General features: G+C 45.1%; 1 protein-coding gene across 3 annotated transcripts in view; it reads left to right on the top strand.

Annotated features, from left to right (window-relative positions):
- The window catches only part of KIF16B (kinesin family member 16B), a 298,237-nt gene that overhangs the window by 145,447 nt on the left and 132,872 nt on the right, over positions 1–19,918 (top strand). For all 3 annotated transcript variants that reach the window (XM_060078071.1, XM_060078069.1, XM_060078070.1), the window contains exons 16-17: positions 13,036–13,118; positions 14,547–14,635. In XM_060078071.1, the coding sequence (XP_059934054.1) occupies positions 13,036–13,118; positions 14,547–14,635 (172 nt within the window). The remainder of the gene's footprint in view (positions 1–13,035; positions 13,119–14,546; positions 14,636–19,918) is intronic.

Below are 19,918 nucleotides of genomic sequence, written 5' to 3'. Positions count from 1 at the left end.
TCCATCACCCCTCAAAAATTATTAGCTTATTTATTTAGTTCAGAGAAGTTGCTTATCATTCCATTGCCATCTGCTTATGTAGCAATGATTGTCTCTAATTCTCTTGTGGATTGAGGCATGGTAGATAAATAATAAATGTATCTCCTGTGTGGTATTTTTATTAAGTGGTTTTTTTATCTTAAACATTTAAAGTCCATTTGAAAAATATGCCTATTCAAGTTAGTGATGGCTGGAACTGAATTTTTGATCTTCCTATTGAAGATACGATTTGTCCTAGAAAGTGGTAGTCCTAATTGTCACTCAAGGTTAATTGTCAGAATTGCCTTTCCCTGCAGGGCACTCTTAATTGTTTCATTACCCTGGTGCCATGGCTTTCAGACTGGATGGGCTCGAGTTCCTCTGGAATTCTGCTGTGCTGCTCAACAGCTTTCTCAGTGTCATTGTCAATGAAATTGGCAGAAAAATGCTATAGCATTAAAACACAGTGCACTTATTTTATAAATGTCATAGCAGATCATAGAGCAGTGAAATGTAAGCCGACTCTGTTCCAAGGCATTCCGTGAGAGGAGCAAGATGGTAACTTTTTTTTTTTTTTAATCTACACACTTTAAGACTGGAGGATGCCATCAAGGGAAAAACGTGTACAGTTCTTCAAAAATTAAGGCTTAGAATTCTCCACTTAAATTGTCTTGATTTTTGAGGGTTACTAAAATGAGAACTGGAGCAAATTTTTTTTAAACACAGAACAATATGATATATTCTTTGTGGTTATGAAAATATGTAGCAAAAATAAAAAGATGTGAATGGGACTTACACATACCTACTTAAAAAATTTTATTGAAGTATAGTTGATTTATAATGTTGTATTTAATTTCTGCTGTACAACAGAGTGACTCAGTTATACATGTATATTTTCTTTTTCACATTCTTTTCCATTGTGGTTTATCACAGGATATTGAATATAGTTCCCTTTGCTCTACAGTTGGGCCTTGTTGTTTATCCATCCTATGTGTAATAGTTTGCATCTGCTAATTGCATCCTCTTCAGTCCTTCCCTTTCCCATCCTCCCTCCCCTTTGGCAACCACAAGTCTGTTCTCTACCTCTGTGAGTCTTCTTCTGTTTTGTAGATGTGTTCATTTGGGTCATATTTTAGATTCCACATATTAAGTGATATCATATGGTATTTGTCTTTCTCTTTCTCTAGGTCCATCCATGTAGCTGCAAATGGCATTGTTTCATTCCTTTTTATGGCTGAGTAGTATTCCATTGTATATTATATATATATACCACATCTTCTTTATCCATTCATCTGTCGATGGACATTTAGGTTGTTTCCATGTCTTGGCTACTGTAAATAGTGCTGCTATGAACGTCGGGGTGCATGTATCTTTTTGAATTATGGTTTTGTCTGGGTGTATGCCCAGGAGTGGGATTGTTGGATCATACGAACACATGCCTACTTTAGAATAGTGTTAACCTTTGGAGAAGAAGTGGGGAAGGGCTTGATCAGGCAGGGAAACAGGAAGATGTTAAACTGTATCTGTAAGATTTTATTTTTTAAAGAAAAAAAAGATACTAAACCAAAAAAAGTATATGCACTTTATTAAAACATAATAATAATAATAGGGAAACAAGATAAAAAACAGCAGCATGTTCATACTCCAAAAGCTGCCTTGGCTTTTACCCATGAAACCATTTTTAAGTATAGGTATCAAGAACAGAGAATGTAGATATAATAATATAACATGATCTAACCATGTTAACTCCATATTTGACTGGATTCCTGGCTCACCAGCAGTTTCCTTTATTTTCACTGCCTTTCTCCAGTATATTGCTGCTACTTGGTATTTAAATGTCTCTTTTCATTAGTAAATTAGTGTTCATTTGGAAATGTGTTAGTTAGGCTGTGCCATTAAAAAGCACATGTAGTAATTACCACTTCCTTATAGCACGTGTAATAATTACCACTTCCTCATAAAAGTCACATATATCACTTGTGAATGTCAACTAATAGGAGATTTATCTGTGTTTAGAAGATTGTCACCATTGCAGGGGAAATTTTTTACCTGTATCAGTTAACTGCTTTAATTTCTTTCAGATTGCATAACTAGTACTTCCTCTGCCTTAAATTACAGGAATGTTTTCATCTGGTAAAGTCACTTAAAAGAAAAGCATTTGCTAATACTGTGAGAAATAAATGTGCTGACATCTATAATGTAAGTTGTCTAAAGCCTGGCACCTGAAGCTTTTCTCCTCTTTTTTGAGTTCTTCCAGGAACAGTGCATAGGATTTGCAGCATTACATCTAACCTTGTTTTTCAGTGGGTGTGTTCTCTGAAGCATAGTTTCCCTCACTCCCATGATGCCGTAGAATGATTCCATAGAAAGAAGAGGCCTTTGCCCGAGAAGAAAGTATGCATTGACTGTGGTGTCTAGTCTGTAGGCCTTGAACTGTTTTTGGCAGTGTCTCAGACCCTAGATTTTTCTTTTTTTTCATATATTCAATATGAAATATAAAAAAATCAAATTAAAACTGTATTTCAACCTTTGCCCTATAATTGCTATGAACTATTCTCCCTTATTTTAATGATTATTTTTTCTTTTTAGTCTACTATGTTATTTTAAAGCTGATAGTTGCTAAATGTAATTAATTTTTTAAGGAAATTCAAAATCAGTGGACTCCTTTGGTCTTGCTGGTTTGTCAGAGCCATTGAACGCTCATCTCTCCTGTTAGAAGTGCTGCAGAAACTCCATCTGGGGACTTTACACTTAGGTGCATTTGAATGTGTCATGCTTGAGTGTCAAAATATATTTGCATCTATTCAAGCACTTAGGGGGAACAGGTGATTGTCTAGGGAGTGGAGCTGAGGAGCCTTTGGTAAAATTTTCATCTGCTGAAGGGCTGCTATGAGTTGTTCAGTGACAAATTTAAAAAAGAATTTTAGTGGAACTAGAAACAGAAATAGATTTTCCAGCAGTTTAGCCAAGATGTCTAGTGAACAGAAGAGCCCTTTCACATTTTACAAAAAGCCAGCAGATAGCGGTATCTAACTTCCCATTTAACTTACCTGCCCTTGCCCTTAAGCACTCATTAGATTTCTTCCTCAAATTTGAGATCTGCAAAGCTGACACCAGTCACTTGCACATGGATGATTCATTCAGCAGAGACTGCTGAGTGTCAGAGCCCTAACTGTTCTTAAAGACTGTACCCAAGGCCAGTGGTTCTTAGTGTGTCCTCAGGTCAGCAACGTCAGCATTACCTGGGGGCCTTTCAAAAATGCACATTGCCAAGCCCCATCCTTGACCCGCCAAATCAGAAAATCTGGGGGTGGGCCCAGCAATCTAGTTTTGGGTTTTTTTAAAAAAAATAAATCCTGCAGGTGATTTTGATGCACCTGTATCAGAACATGTCAGTATGAGGACCAAAGCTAACCACAAATTCTTGTCCCAGACTTTGGCGCAGGAGACAACCATTTGTCAGTCTCTTTAAGCCCCTTTCATCTCTCATCATTACATCTATTTTTCATGACCTCTCACTCCTTTTTAAGTTTCATTTTTAGCTTGACATCCCCATAGGGTGACTTTACAGTGTGTCTTGGTGTGGATATCTTGGAGTTTACCTGTTTGGTGTTTAACGGGCTTCTTGAATCTATACATTTCTGTCTTTCTCCAGATTTGGGAAGTTCTCAGCCATTATTTGTTTAAAAATGGTTTTTCTGCAGTATACTCTTTCTCCTCTCTCTCTGGGACTCTGGTTACATGAATGTTTAATATTTTAGTATTGTCCCACAGATTCATGAGGCTCTAATTACTTACTTTTATCTTTCTGTAAACTTTTTTCCTCTTTTTTCAGATGAGATCATTTCAGCTGATCTGGCTTCACGTTCACTTTTTTTCCTCTGTCATCTGCATTCTGCTATTGAGCCCATCCAATGAGTTTTAAAAATTTTGATTACTGTGTTTTTCAGTTGTAATATTTGATTCTTTTTTGTATACTTTATTTCTTTGTTGAAACTTCTTATTTTTCAAGAGTGTTCACCCATGTTTGACCTCTTTTTTGTTTTCGTTTTTTTTTAGGGCCCATCATTTTTATTTCTAAGTCATCTGATATAGAAAACTAAAAGTTTATTATGGAAAATTTCAAACATATACAAAATACAGAATATTATAATTTACCTCCATGTACCCATCACCCAATTTCAATAATTATTAACAATTTTTGCTTATCTTTTTTCATCTAGGCATTCTCCCCTGACCCCACCCCACCCCCTCACACACATTTTTCAGGGCATCCTATAGGATAAGTGGAACAGTTTTATAATAGCTGATTCAAAGTCTTTATCAAATAAGTACAACATCTCTGTGATCTCGGCATTAACATCTGTTGTTTGTGTTTTGCTATGCAAGTTGAGATTTTTTTTTCCAGTTCTTTATATGCTGAGTAATATTGAATTGCATGTTGGACATTTTTATATTATATTGTAAGACTCAGGGTCTTGTTTCAGTTCCATGGGAGATGTTGATTTTTGCCTGTTTGTTTTAGCAGGCAGTTGACCTGGTTGGATTTAGACCATAAGTGAGAATCAGTCTGTGGGTCGTGATTCTAGTTCCAAGGCCCATTCAGTTTTCCAAGCCTTTATGGTGCTATTCTAGGCTGTCCCATGTGTGTGCCATCCAGCGGCCAGCCTGGGAGCTGAGCAGTGGTCTGGCTCTTAGTTTAACTCTGTAAGTCTCCGTGTGCTGCTTGGGGTCAGCTCCCTGTGTGCGCCGTTGGGGGTGGCCCAGGAATTCAGACACAGTTCCATGAGGTTGCCCTCCTGAACTCCTCTCTCTACACCATCTCTCAAGTACTTTCTGGTTCCTTGGGTCTTTCCTTTTCCACCCTCCAGCTGGACGTCTGGAGCTGTATTTATACCACTCTCTCATGTTCTTCCTCTGCTTGTGCCCATGTCCGGGCCGAGCAGTGAGAGGACAGAGAGGAGAACAATAAAGCAACTGGCGTCTGCCCCACCCTCCTGGGTCCACAGCTCCTGGGATTGGAGAGAGATTTTCCCCTCCCTCCCAGATTTAGGCATCTGTGGGCCCCCTGCTGCTGCCCCTATTGCTGCTAGGGGACCCTCTCCCTCCTCCTGGAACCAAAACTAGAAGCTTCTGGAGTTCTCTCTTTTACACTAATGTCAACTTTTGGGTTTCTTCCCAGATGAAGCCGGGGACACTGGAGGAAAATGGTGGTAAATTCATCATTGGTCAGTGGTGCTTTAGGTCCTGGTCTCTTTCAATCCACCTGCTTCTGTTTGTTTTCAGACCCCTCAAGTAGCTGCTGCACGTGTTGTGTCCAGGCTATCAGGTGTAGCTGCATTCAGAGGGAGAGGCAGGTGGAGGATGCTGTCCCACCTCGGGCAGAACCAAAACTTCTCCCCCAGCGTGGCTTCAGACTGATGAGAAAGGAGAGATTTACCCAAAGCCAAGTTCCAAAATGAATGAATGTATTTGTCATAATGGTCCATGGAGAAAAGTGACTTAGATACAGAATTATCTAAAGGCTGGAAAGTGGGTGAGGTGGGGGGCAGGAGTAGCAGGAGACCAAGTAGCCTTTTCTGCTGAATCTTGGCAGGTTTGTACGGCTCCCAGATCCCAGACTGGTGGCGTGGATTTTCCGTGGGATGTGCTTACAACTTCAGCAGATTAGTAATGTGGTTGCAGAGGTGAAGGACAGCACAGTGTTTTTATAGCCTGGGGAGGCTTGGGGGGTGGGCCGTAAAGAGAAGGAGTTGATGAAGGTAGGAGACTCCTGGTGCTTAGGGAGAGGGGAGCAAGGGAGGCATTGTGGAGGGAAGGATGGGATGTGGACAGCCTGTGGGAGGCAAGGCTGAATAGTGGAGATTGTTACTAACAGAAGGAGTAGTATTGTTGGTAACAAAGAATATGAGCTACTGGGTACCAACGGAAAGAGTTACAGTCAGCCCTCCGTATGTGTGGCTCCACATCCCAGTGAATTCAACCAACTGCAGGTTGAAAATATTCAGGGAAAAATTTCCAGAGAGTTCCAAAAAGCAAAACTGGAATTTTCCATGCTCTAGCATTTACATTGTATTTACAGCTATTTACATAGCATTTACATTATATTAGGTATTATAAGTAAGGAGGATTGTGTAGGTTACATGCAAATACTAGGCCACTTTATATAAGGGACTTGAGCATCCCTGGATTTTGGTCTTCCTGTGGGCGTCCTGGAACCATCCCCCATGAGGGCTGACTGTGCTAGTAGTTTGACCAGTTAGTGTAATGCCTTCTATTCAGTACCTTCAAATTTAACATTTCATTGTCTGCTGTCTGGAATCATCCTCTAATTATCTCTTGTACTTAATCCATTGTCTTTTGGAAGGATGAGAGCTGCTCCATATACTCTTTTTGTATCTCCCCTGAGGCTTCAAGAAGAAAAAATTGAGCTCACCCCACACCCACACTCCCCCCCCACACACATCTAAAAATTTCTTTGGGGGGATGGGACTGGAGTGTCTTGAAATTTTATAAAGCTCCACACTTAGCCCATGCATACAGTTGGGCAAATGATTTTTGTTGGTTATTTGGCTGGAAATCTCAATAACAAAGATTGAAAATCAATTTTCTTTCTTCTCCGGCGTCCCAGAATCTAATTTGACAATTTTTACTTTGCCAGAAGTAAACAAGGGTTTAAGTGGTTTATCTGAAGCAGGATATTGCAAGTCCACATTTGAATTATAAACATTGAAAAGGAGAGGACGGGGCCTACCTAGGCGGCTTTTTGGTAAGGTGTCACGTGCATTTACATCCTTCACAAATATTAACAGGCGATCTGATGGCATGCTTTGTACCTGCTACCCTTGATGCTGAGTGCCTGTCGCTCACCTGAGCCTGCTGTCAGCCCCAAGCCATGTGACCTGTTTGAATCCGTTAGTATTCATGTGAAATTTCATACCCACCACAAGCCCCGTGTCAGATCTCAAGTCTTCCCCATCTCGCTGCCCAAAGCCATTTTGAGATAGAGAAAAATTACTACATTTCAAGCGTCGTAAAAGCCAATGTCACAAGGGTCCAAGGCCCTAGAACATATTACGTAATCTGTTCTTAAGTACTGGCATATGTTAGTGGAAATTAGACTCTATCAGGGCCCCCAAATGGTGCCATCATCATAACTTATTTTAGTATAAATATTTTTAAGGCCTTTTATAGGGCTTAAAATGATCATACACAAAGCAAGTTTCTTTTAGCTTGAACTAGGAAACGAAATAAGAGCTTCACCCTTTCTGCCTCACCCAACTTCTCATGCGATACCATTCCAGAAAATTTTTCTGGACAGAGCTTTGCTTTTCTGACTGTTGTATCTAAAATGAAAACCTTTCTTTCACTGGGCATGGTTTAGCAATGGGTTATATATTTGTGTGTGTGGGTGTGGGTGTGGGTGTGTGGGTGGGTGTGTGGGTGTGTGGTGAGGCATAGAGGAGGGCCTTTCTAACGTATGATTAAATTCAGAATGTGGAGCCCTGAAGCAGAATTTCTAAAGGCCTCCTGTTTTTTGGCCAGTAAGCTCATATTACATTGCACCACACCCTTTTGGGAATACAGTTGTTCTTTTTGTTTGTTTGTTTGTTTTTGCGGTACTCGGCCTCTCACTGTTGTGGCCTCTCCCGTTGCGGAGCACAGGCTCTGGACGTGCAGGCTCAGTGGCCATGGCTCACGGGCCCAGCCGCTCCACGGCATGTGGGATCTTCCCAGACCGGGGCACGAACCTGCGTCCCCTGCATCGGCAGGCGGACTCTCAACCACTGCGCCACCAGGGAAGCCCGGAATACAGTTATTTTATGTGTTCATATTAATGGTAACTCAGAATGAAATAATTCGAACATCATCACCTCAGAACTATTCATATGACAACATTTAATTTAAAACAGTTGATTTTTATTTGTGCAGTAGCAGAATTAGAAAATCTCGCATAAAATTTGCGGCCCGTAATTAAAAGCGATATTAATGATTATTATCCCTACACTCCTTAGAAATCACTAGAAATCTTTACATGTTTAATTTTTTTCAGTATGCCTGAAATATTAAAATAGAAAATCAGTGGTTTCGTCACAGAGACTTAAGTAAAGCTTTTTTTTGTTGTTACCAAGTGTCTTTGTCTACCTTTTTATGATGTCGTTTCCCCTCCATCCCCTTCTAAGATCGTTTGGAATTTGTCCTCAAGTATTTAACAGGCTCTCACGTGATCTCAAAGATGCCATCATGTATTTCAAGGAGGTTTAGATATACTCTAAAAATGACAAGTTAAGTGCATCACAGAAAGTCCATGTGCTGTGATTAATCACATTAACGTCAGATCAAGGAGTCGCTGATAGTTAAGGAGAATTTAAGATCTGGAAGGAAGCGTTGACGACTCGGTGAGGGAGCTGAGCCCTGGCGTGGTTACCCCGTCAGGCAGGACACGAGCTGGGTCTCTTCTGAAGGCCTTGTACCATCACTCACTCATTCATTCATTCATTGCCTTTTCCCCTTCAGCGTTTTGCTTTTTAAATATACTCACAAGTCTCCTTTAAACAAAAATATCACAAAATATCCCATAGGGTCTGTCAACTCCCGACTCCAACTACTACCAACTCTGTCTTTCTCTTCATAAACAGACTTCTTTTTCTTCTTCTGGTTTTTTTTTTTTTTTTGCGGTACGCGGGCCTCTCCCTGTTGTGGCCTCTCCCGTTGCAGAGCACAGGCTCCGGACGCGCAGGCTCAGCGGCCATGGCTCACGGGCCCAGCCGCTCTGCAGCATGTGGGACCTTCCTGGACCGGGGCACGAACCCGTGTCCCCTGCATCGGCAAGTGGACTCTCAACCACTGCGCCACCAGGGCAGCCCTCTTCTTCTGTTTTTTATTGAAGTGTAGTTGACTCACAATATTGTGTTAGTATCAGGTGTACAGCAGAGTACACAAACTTCTTGAATGAGTTGTCCACACTCAGGAGACCTCAACTGCGCTTTCCGTGGGCTTCTGAGGTTTTCCTTCTCCCCCTCTGAGGGTCCTTCTCTGTTTCCTTTGCAGGTTCATCTTCCTCTCCTTGAGCCATTAAAAGCCAAGCTCCTCAAGGTGCTCAGTGTTGGGTGGGCCATCTTTTCTCCCACCTCTCTGTTCTCTCCTCTCTCCCACACCTGTGGCTTCCTTTATTAGAGATGACTCTCAGATGTATATAGAGAGATACCACATTCTCACGCACACACACGTATATGCACATATATATGTATACATCTCTACCTGATATCTGTAGAGATGTGTGTGTATATGTGTATATACACATGGATCTTAGGTAGATATGTACACATATATATGTGTATGTCTGTCTCTATATTTTGAGGTATATAGTTCATCTATAAATTTTTTTTGAATTACCATCAGGATTAATAAGCAATTCTTAATCCTCCAACTTTATAGATTTCTTCATTTTGATCATTTAACAGAATATACTTGATAAAAACCAGGCGTTCTTTCAGAATTATACTTGCCAACATCAGGAGAACATCTTAAACAAAATATGCTTTATTTCAGCACCATATCTTCTCATCACAGAGCACCAAATTATCAAAATTTATGCATATATATATAATAGAGAGTAAAGTAGGTAGGAAGGTGGGTAGGTTGGTAGATGGACAGATGGATTGAGAGACCTCCTAGGCGTTTCTTCTGGAGCTTCAGGCCCATATTTCTATCTGCAAAAGGCATCTCAAATCCATTATGTGTAAAACCAAACTCAAGATTTCTCCCCCAAACTGATTTTGGTCCTTTTCCAGTGTTCTTAATCAGTGTGAACAGGTCCCCATCCAACTAGTTACAGCAAAGCCCAGGAGCATCTTCTTCACCTCCCTGGTCCCCCTATCTGGCCCATCATGAGTCCTGGTGATCTTATCTCCCAAGTATCTTCTGGATCTGTTTATTGACCTCTTACCCCTCCCTTCCAGTTCTGAGCCACCATCATGTTTGACCTGGACCACTGCAGTAACCTCTCACCTTATTTATCTACATTTCCTCTTGCCCCCTGGTACATTCTTCCAACAGTAGAAGAAATGATCTTCCTGAAACTCACGTCTAATTGTGTGATGCTGCTGTTGCGCAAAGCCCTTCAGGGTCTTGCTATTGCCCCTACGTGAAATACAAGATGCTTTACTGTATCCTGAGCAGCTCTACATGCTCCGCCCTCCCCACTCTCTCCAGCTTCACCTTGTGCGGTGCTCCCCCTGGTTTCCTCTGCCGTGTTTCCCGTCACTCCTCCTCCTCCTCCTCCTCCTCCTCATCATCATCATCATCACTTTTTCCTGTCACAGTCTGTTGGATATGCCCCCCTCCCCCTGCAAGAGCTTGTCTTAAGCACCACCTCCTTCACGGCATCATTCCCTAACCTCCCCTGCAGCCAACCCCCTTCTCACATGCTCGTGAGCCGGGGGCAGGGTGTCTCTCCTTCAGTTGCAGCTTTGCGTTTATTTGTGGAATTGTTTGGTTAGTGACCTCTCCCTCCTGCTTGTTTACAAGTTCCATAAGGACAAGGTGTGTGTCCCACTCGTTCACCTCTGCATCCCCATCCCCAGTTCTTATCACAGCACGGTAAGTGTTCGTTCATTCAGTATCCGTTGAGTGAATGGACACAGCAGCATCATGTAAAAAAAAAAATGAAGCACATCTTTTAAGCCAGTAGGTTTGTCCATAAAGGAATACGATAGAGGAAAGAGAAGGCACCAGCCTTAACAGAGCCCCTTTTATGTGCCAGGTGGTCTATACACATTATTTGGATGGAAAGAAGGAATGGTCATGGGTAGTTTTGTTTTCTTTCACAAAACTCCTCGAAGGGATTTTTTTGTGTATTTCATGCAAATACATGGGTGGCAAGATTTTTTTCAGTGATTTAACATGATATGAAATATGTCTCTGAAATACTATCCTATTTTTCCATTAACGTATTTTAGCAACTTTCAACTTGCGTGGCTGGGCATTTGATTAACAGAAAAAAAAAAAAAAGAATTGGACTAGGTGTAATTAACACCTCAAATGAGATTGCCTTGTTCATCTCTAATGTCATTTTAAGAGCATTAAATACACATATATCCTGGACATGACTACTTTTGACTTTCGTATGGCACACAGTTTTGAGTCCTGGTCGTAAAAGGCATATGGGAAACACCTTTCTTCATTGTGGTAATGGTGCCTTTCCATAATTGGGAAATATATGAATGCAATTTTATGTGAGGGGGATAAGCAGACTGTAGGTGGATAATATCCGCTGCTGTCCTTCTGAGTCTCCCAAAACCATGTGCTGCGTCTCATGTTGACTCCATTTCTGCTAAAAAACGACAGCCACCAGAACCAATCCTTCGGTTGCTTGCTGTGGTTATGATCTAAACCCTTTAGGTTCTAACCGTGTTGAATTTGAAGCTCCTTTGAGAATCTGTGACAGTGTGTCACATAGGCAGGTGGATGTGCTGGTCTGAAGCTCCAGAGTGGCCATGTAGGGTATTGCTATTACCTGCAGGGTCCCGGTGGAGCTGGTACCCAGCTAGAGGTCACGTGCCCTGTCCAGAGGAGGCAGCCAGCAGTAGCCCAGGGACTGCACAGATCTACTGATACCACATCTTCTAAAATTTTTGAAGGGAAGCCAGAAACTCAGACTTTTATGTGAAAACTACCAATTTTTAACCATTGACAGTGAAGGATTTTGTTTTTTACATCCACACGGGACACACAAAACACATCCATGAGCTGATTTTTTTCTCTGACCTTTGTTGCAGATTCTTTATCCTGGCTGCTAGTTCTTCATGGTCTCTCTCTCCCTCATCTGTCCAATATGGGTTCCTGCTGCTGTTTCACATCCCCTGCATCTTGGCTGGACTTGACTCTCTCCTCTCTCCAAGCCCAGGAGGTCCATCTCCTGTCTCAGGCTCAGCCCCTCCCCTCGTCACCCTCACATGGAGCATCTCTCTTGTCCTGTGAGACCCAGCTTAGGTCCTTGTGCCACCTCCTGCACCCTGCACTCATCACTTTGATCTGTCACGGTTGACTTCTAGATGAATGTCTTATCTTCACAAATAAGTTGCATTCTTTTTCAGGACAAAGACTGAAGATGGGGTTTGGGGGGGTGGTTTGTTTTGAGACTTGCTTGACTCTCAGGTGCGAATGGGACCAGAAAAGATAGTGAATCTCCTAAATGCCTCCAGGGACAGGGAGCTCACTGCCTTCTGTGACATCCAGGCTGGTTTTGGACAGCTCCTATCTTAGAACGCATCTGTTTGCTTAATCAAGCTGAAATTTGCCTCCCCACCTAATGATTTCATTACCCTTGGGCATTTACACTGAATTCTTCTGCCCCTTGTACACTCATTTTCTGAACAAGCAGGACCCTAGTCAGTCCAAAGGAGCTGTTCTTGTGTGTCCAATGTAGCCATCTAAACAGGGTTTTCACAAGAAGCAGTGTTTTTACGTGGAAATAGTCGCTGTATATGTGCATTTTCTTTCCTATCGAATTCTGAGGGAGTTTTTAGTAATAGTGACCTATTACTAAAAACCTATTGCTCTGGCAGTTTCACCATGTTTTCATTTGAAAGCACTGTCCTTTGAGGTATCTACTTTTATTGGCATTAATAAACATTTCCTAAATTGGTGACCATATGCTTTGCTTGATATTCTCACATCTCTTTGGTTAACTGATTTCTGTTTTTCTTTTCAACAATCAAAAGTCTGATTATCTGTATACTGAGTTTTAAATCTCTTACGATATTGTAATGCTTAGATCCCTCACTTCTGCCCTGGGTAACATGAGTATTGTGACACTCGGCTCTAAAAATAAAAGCATCTGAAGATTTAGAATTGGCTTTATGTAAGCAGACTTTTGCGACGAAAGCCTCCCCTTACTCTATTGTTGTGTAGTACGCTGGAAATCACATCTCAGCTGCAGGATTCCATGTTAGAATGTCACCAGCTAACCAGGTTGCTCACTGTAAGCTCATTGCTGTTTCTGTGTGTTCTTAGGTGCCGTGATCCTCCTGGGAAGAACCAATATGTTTCGCTTTAACCATCCAAAGGAGGCCGCCAGGCTCAGGGAGAAGAGGAAGGTGAGCAGCATGGAATCTCCTGTAGCCAACTCCGCTCTGGGAGGGGCTGGGGTGGGGGAAGGGGGGGTCTCCACTCTGGTTCCAGCAATTTAACTTTCTGGAGCACGAACCAACCCATAGCCTGGATTGATTCCAGAGGGTTTGTTTCCCAGCGGATGGCTCCCTGGTGAAATAGGCTAGCAAGTCAGATCCAGAGCAGGAGGAGAGATGCTGCTTCTCGACCCTCCTGTTGAGCCCTGCATCCCCTGAAAGGAGGTGGGCATCATTCCACATTAAGTGGAGAGTGCCTTCCACTCAAGAGCATCTGTTTTAAGAGTGAACCCCATATCAGAATCACTTTCATCCAAAAGTCGGCTCGCTTCTTATTTTCATTCACAGTAAATTGGATTTTTGATTAGGGTGTGAAGCAGAGAGAGGGTGAACTTAGGGCGATTGGAAGAGGCTTCAGCTTGGATGGGGCTGACCAGAGGGCACTTGAAGTGCTGGATGAGGGAGGTGGGCAGAGGACCAGAAAGAGACAGGAAGAAACGGAAGGGAGAGAAACCTGTCTAGGACACCGTGTTGACCTTAGACCAAGGGAGAGAATGAAGTCACAGCTGAGTTTTCTGTGAGCCAGGCACTGTGCAGAACCTCCACGTGTACCAGTGTATGTGCACAGAGGCTGTTATTACACCCACATCACAGATGATTGAGATGAGAAACTGAGGCTGGCCTGTCCCGTGGCCAGCAAGTGGGGAGCCGGGGCTGCAGCCCTGACCGCTGACCCGGATGTGTAGCCTTTCACCTTGAGTCATGCAGCGCCGCATCTCAGCCTGCTTTTGCTGCGGCTGCCCAGAATTGCCAGTGCCTTAAATGCGGAATAACGAGAAAGCCGCAAACCTCAGCCTTCTCCAGGGCTGCCAGTTCCAGCCTGTGAAGCCTATTGTCTGTTCCAGCCCAGAACAGAGGGCCTGGAGGGCCCTTTTCAGGACAGAGTTGCAGGGAAGAGAGGGAAGGAAGCAGGTTTGCTGGTAACTTTCCATGGAAGCACGACAGGTTAGGCTGTTGTGCTTTTGGTCTCCCTTCGCCTCTCCCTCTCCCTCTCTGTCACTCAGCAAGTGTGAGTGCTGCTCCTGCCAGGGGACAGGGTTGACATAGATGCCGTCACCCCTTCCCTCCACTTGACTGCAGCAGCCAGGTCAGGGAGATCCACAGGGCTGTGCAGTTCCCGTCCGAGCGCACTGCGGCCCTGCCGGCCTTAGCGTGGGGCTTGGGTTCCAGACGGATCCCTGGCCTGACCCCTGACGTGCATCCTCAGAGAGGCCAGTTGTGTGCAGGCTGACGGGGGGCGTGAGCCCCTCGTTGCCTCTCCCCGGTGGAGCGCGGGGAGCACGGCGCACGGCCTTCCCTTGTTGCCGTGGTAACCGCTCTGCCCTGTGTTGCTCTTAGAGTGGCCTTCTGTCCTCCCTCAGCTTGTCCATGACCGACCTGTCCAAGTCCTGCGAGAACCTCTCTGCCGTCATGCTGTACAACCCAGGGTGAGTGGACTGCGGCGGCGCCTCCCCTGGGGTTGTCACTGTTGTGGTGTTTGTCGTGTCGACCCCATTAAAGTCATTAATTAAAAAAAGAAGTCAGGGGCTTCCCTGGTGGCGCAGTGGTTGAGAGTCTGCCTGCCGATGCAGGGGACGCGGGTTCGTGCCCCGGTCCGGGAAGATCCCACGTGCCGCGGACCGGCTGGGCCCGTGAGCCATGGCCGCTGAGCCTGTGCGTCCGGAGCCTGTGCTCCGCAAGGGGAGAGGCCACAGCAGTGAGAGGCCCGCGTACCGCAAAAAAAAAAAAAAAAGTCAGTTAAATAAAATAAAACTTCTGCAGTCAGGCCTCCTTATCACATCAGCCGTAGTCATTTTCCAGGTTCCTTTCCAGCCCTTGCTGTATATGGACATCCTTTAACTTAGTTATAATCATGACACAGGATGAGGGGAGGGAGGGCTGGCGGTGGGGGGCAGCTGACGTGGGGCCGTGGAGGCCCCTGGAAGGAGTTTTCTAACCATTTGAGGTCTTTAAGCAGTAGAGGAACGTGAAGATAAATTTACTACAAATATTAGGATGTGTGTCGTCTGGAGAATGTAGCAAAGAAGTGGGAGACCATTTAGGAAGCTACTTCCTTAGTCCCGGTGGGAGGTACCAGTGGCTTGGGTCTGGGTGGTCACCATAGTGATGGAGCATCGTGTAATGAGGGGCGGTTCCCAGGCTCCGGGTTTAAACAGTTGGGCAGGTGATGCACCTGCTCCTGAGGTGCGGGAGGCAGGGATGAGCAGCCTGGGCTGGCGGTGGGGTGAGGGTTCAGTCAGTGTATCTATCCTGTTAGGTTGGAAGCTTTTCGAGGTCAGAGGCTTATCTTACTAATTTCTGTATTCTAGAGTGTCATTCACATAACACGCTTGATGAACGTTTAGCAGACAGATTAAGAATGAAATTTTAGGGCTTCCCTGGTGGCGCAGTGGTTGAGAGACCACCTGCCGATGCAGGGGACACGGGTTCGTGCCCCGGTTTGGGAGGATCCCACATGCCGCGGAGCGGCTGGGCCCGTGAGCCATGGCTGCTGAGCCTGCGCGTCCGGAGCCTATGCTCTGCAATGGGAGAGGCCACAACAGTGAGAGGCCCGTGTACCGCAAAAAAAAAAAAAAGAAAAAAAAAGAAATTTTAGTAAGACACATGCGTCCTTTGGGGGGAAAAGGTTTTTCATTAGTTCCTCTGGGCATGGGTGTTCTAAATGGTGGGAAATGGCACATCATGCAAAGCAATGTGTTTCTGTGCACGAGTCAGTTTCCCAGTGACACTGCAGTTGGTTGAATAACCTCGAGTTCCTGTTCTGGATCCTCAGGCAAAAGGTGGGAAGAGGGCCTCATGACGAAGTGAAGACTTAGGCCAAGGTAGTCAGAGAATTCAATGAGAAACACTGCAGTCGGCTGAAGAGATGGTGCTGGATGGGTTGGATGCTGCCGTGATGCATCCTGTTCATCTGGCTTCAGTTAGCAGACACATTTCCTATCTGTCCCCCTTGCAATACTCATTTGTTCAAATTCAAATGACTTAATACTTCATCATACCTTCATTCCCCCGACTCCAGGCCCCGCCCCCAACTTGCCACCTGCTATAGAGAATGATTACCCGTGAATTAAAACATAATTGGAGAGAAGTTGCTGCCTCTGATTTATGGGAAGCAGACACCTTGTAAAGTTCTGTGCTCCAGCAACTGGGCAAAACAAAGCGGGATTAAAGCTAAGCTGGGCTGTTTTTACCTTTTTTTTTTTTTTGCGGTATGCGGGCCTCTCACTGTTGTGGCCTCTCCCGTTGCGGAGCACAGGCTCCGGATGCGCAGGCTCAGCGGCCATGGCTCACGGGCCCAGCCGCTCCGCGGCATATGGGATCCTCCCAGACCGGGGCACGAACCCGTATCCCCTGCATCGGCAGGCGGACTCTCAACCACTTGCGCCACCAGGGAGGCCCTTACCTTTTTTGATGTTACAGGTGTAACTATCCTTGGCCTAAAGTAAGCACCACGCGATAAACGGGAAGAACGTTGAAAGAAGTATGTTCACTGCTTGGACACTAGCTGAATAGTTGTTACTTAAATCTAATAAGCCGCCTGCACACAGAGTGTGTTAGTTTCTCAAGATGGAAATGCAGGGCTGAGATGCTTCAGTAGGGCAGCGAGTATTTATTGAGGGCGAGGGGAGACTGTAAGTGTCAGGTGCCGTGTTCTCTCTGCCTGAGAAAATGGACACATGGGTGTGAACCCACTTAGCGTGAAGTCATGGAAGTTGTATGATTCAGGATTAGTGGCCTGTGACCTGGGAGGGCCAATGGGAAGGGAATGGTGCAAATTGACATGCTTGGAAGGGATTCTCTTCCAGTGTCCGTGCCTTGTAATGTGTTGGGTGATGTAGAAAACCAGAGACGTTCAGAAAGAATCTTTCTTGATGTTGAGATCACCTCCCGCCAGCATCATGGGATCTGTGCCATAAGCCTAAATAACGGGAACCCACTTGTCCTCAGCGCTTATGGAGATCAGGCATTGTCCCCTTTGTAACCTCCTCCCCAGCTCCCCGCTCTTCTGTGTCCTCTCATTGCCATAGCAGTGCGCAGCCTGTAGTAAATAGCTGGGGCCCATGGCAAGGGGAGGGTGGTGTGGAGGGCATAGCAGGGCTGTGAGGAGCCTTAAGTAGTAACCCTCCTAAGTCCCTGGTCTAGCACTTTCTTCTCCGTAGTTGAGGATATGAAGATGTTAGAAGTCTATAAAGATGCCTTATCTCGGAGAACAAAGCGGATAGAACACTAACCAGAGATTCAGCCCTGGATGCCCGCCAGGTGGGAATCCCAAATCACTCCCTTCTGTTCTACTTGAGAATTCTGTTCAAGATTCACAAAAAAACTGGATTCTGTGCTGGGCCCTGAGATGTTTGCAGGAAGAGGTTTTCCCCTGGAGAGATGTTCTGGGAAGGAACATTTTATGAGCAAACAAGGTGAATGCTGGCCAGAGTCATGCTGAGCTTAGGAAGAGATAAGAGAGCTCCGCAGGTTGGGGCCTGACTGGGGGCCGCTCTGAAAGCCGTGCCTGGGCGTGAGCAGCTTGCTTTGATAAACAGATGTCTATTCTTTGAGGAACTGCACTTTGGGGTTCGGGAGGATGGAGCAGGAGAGATGGCAGTTCAGGTTCTGCTCACACCGTCACAGCACCTGTGTACGTGTCACGTTTTTAGAAGTTCTGGTTAGTGTGTTTAGAATTTATGGTTATGAATAAAAGGTGTGGCCCAAAATACAACAGAGAATCATTTTCTCTATACTCATAAGCATTTGCTAACTCATTTCTTCACTCTTTTTTAAAAATTGTGCTAAGATACACTTAACATGAAATTTGCCATCTTAACCATTTTTAGGCGTACAGTAGTAGGTGCGTTCACATCGTTGCAGCTAACCTCCAGAGCTTTTTTCCTATAAAACTGAAACTCTGTACCCATTAAGCAGTAACATCCCAACCCCCCTCCCCCTCACCCCTGGCAACCGGTATTCTATTTTCTGTCTCTGAATTTGACTACTCTGGGTACCTCATATAAGTGGATTCATACATTATTTATCTTTTTGTGACTGGCTTTTTTCACTTAGCATAATGCCTTCAGAGTTCATCCATGTTGTAGCAAGTATCAGAGTTTCTTCCTTTTTAAAGCTGCATAACATTCCATTGCATGTATATATCACATCTTAGGTATCCATTCATCTGTCCATGGACACTTGGGCTGCTTCCACCTTTTGGCAGTTGTGAATAATGCTGCTCTGAACACGGGTGCACAAATATCTGTTTTGAGCCCTTGCTTTCAGTTCTTTTGGGTATATACCCAGAAGTGGGATTGTTGGATCATATGCTAATTATGTTTTTAATTTTTTTGAGAAACTGCCACACTGTCTTCTGTCTTAGGTGCAACCATGTTACATTCCTACTAACAGTGCCCAAGGGTTCCAGTTCCTCCACATCCTCACCAATATGTGTTATTTTCTGGTTTTCTTCTTGTTAGTTTTTTCTTTTGTTTTGTTTTGGTTTTGATAGTGGCCACCCTAATGGGTGTGGCGTGGTACCTCATTGTGGATTTTCTTCACTCTTTGTTTTCTTTCCATTTTCTTAAGAATTTCCAATCTGGAAAATAGTGTTTGGAAATATAGAAAGATGGAAGATGTGAGATTCAGCTCCCCCAGTAAGTTTAGTAAATAACCGATGAGTGTCAATCTGACAAGGATCCATTTCCTGATGACCTCCCTCGAGCCCTGCCACGTTCAGTTCAACCAGCTCGTTCGCCTGTATCTCAAAGCCCAGTCCATGGAGTAGGGCTTCAGGAGGTGTTTCTAGCCAAGGAGAGGTGTGATCATATTTGCCCTGAGAGGGAACAGTGAGGGCGCTGAGGGAGCTGCGAGAGGGACCTGGAGGTGAGGCCTGAACTAGGCAGCAGTGGAAGGAAGCCAGAGGCAGGGGTGGGCTGCACAGGCGCCCAGGGCAGGAAGTGGTGAGGCCCGAATGGACAATGGGATGTGGGAGGGAAAGAAGGAAAAGCTGGTAACATCCGTTTTGTGGCTTAAATCATTGGTTCGGTGTCGCCTGCTCTCCAGCTGAAATACAGATACGGGAGGAGGGCCAGTTGGTCGAGAGGCAGGGAGGATACTGAGCACAGCCTTGAGAAACTGGACCCCGGGCTGCGAACTTCCTCCTGGGAGTGACTGCACATGAGCACAGGGCCAGCCGCCGGGCGCCCCGTGGGGAGCGCGGGGGCCTCTGCAGGCTGTCACAGGCGCAGGGTGAACGCGGGTCCCCCGTTGACACGTCCTCCTGCTCTTTCTGTATCCAGTCAGCTGCTGGGTGAGGGCCCTTGTTTGGCCAACCTGTGCTGGGGCTCAGTTCCCTTGGAGCGTGATTTAGTGTACAGGGAAGACTGGTGAAGCCTGGCGGAAAGCAGGGAGCCAGGAGCCTTGTCTTTGCCCGTGACGCTTGGACTCCTCTGGGTTGATGCTGAGTGAGCGCAGCTGTGCAGCTCCACCCAGGCCCCTGGCTGCAGCGCCCCGCCCTCACCGTGGGGGGTCTGTATCCACCTACTCAGTGATGGGTCTCACAGGCTTCAGCAGGTGGCCAGGCCCTGGTGACAGTGCAGAGTTTGGGGTCCCTTACCCCGTATTTACCTCTCTTAGGACCAGTTTGGGATCAGCGTTCTCCTGCTTTTAAAACTTTCTCCCTCTTAGGCGAACTGGCTTTCGGCCTTCTTAATGATTCCCTGACG

The sequence above is a fragment of the Mesoplodon densirostris genome, chromosome 16, assembly GCF_025265405.1.
Source record: "Mesoplodon densirostris isolate mMesDen1 chromosome 16, mMesDen1 primary haplotype, whole genome shotgun sequence".
Classification (NCBI taxonomy): Eukaryota; Metazoa; Chordata; class Mammalia; order Artiodactyla; family Ziphiidae; genus Mesoplodon; species Mesoplodon densirostris.
This window is presented reverse-complemented; position numbering and strand designations above follow the sequence as displayed.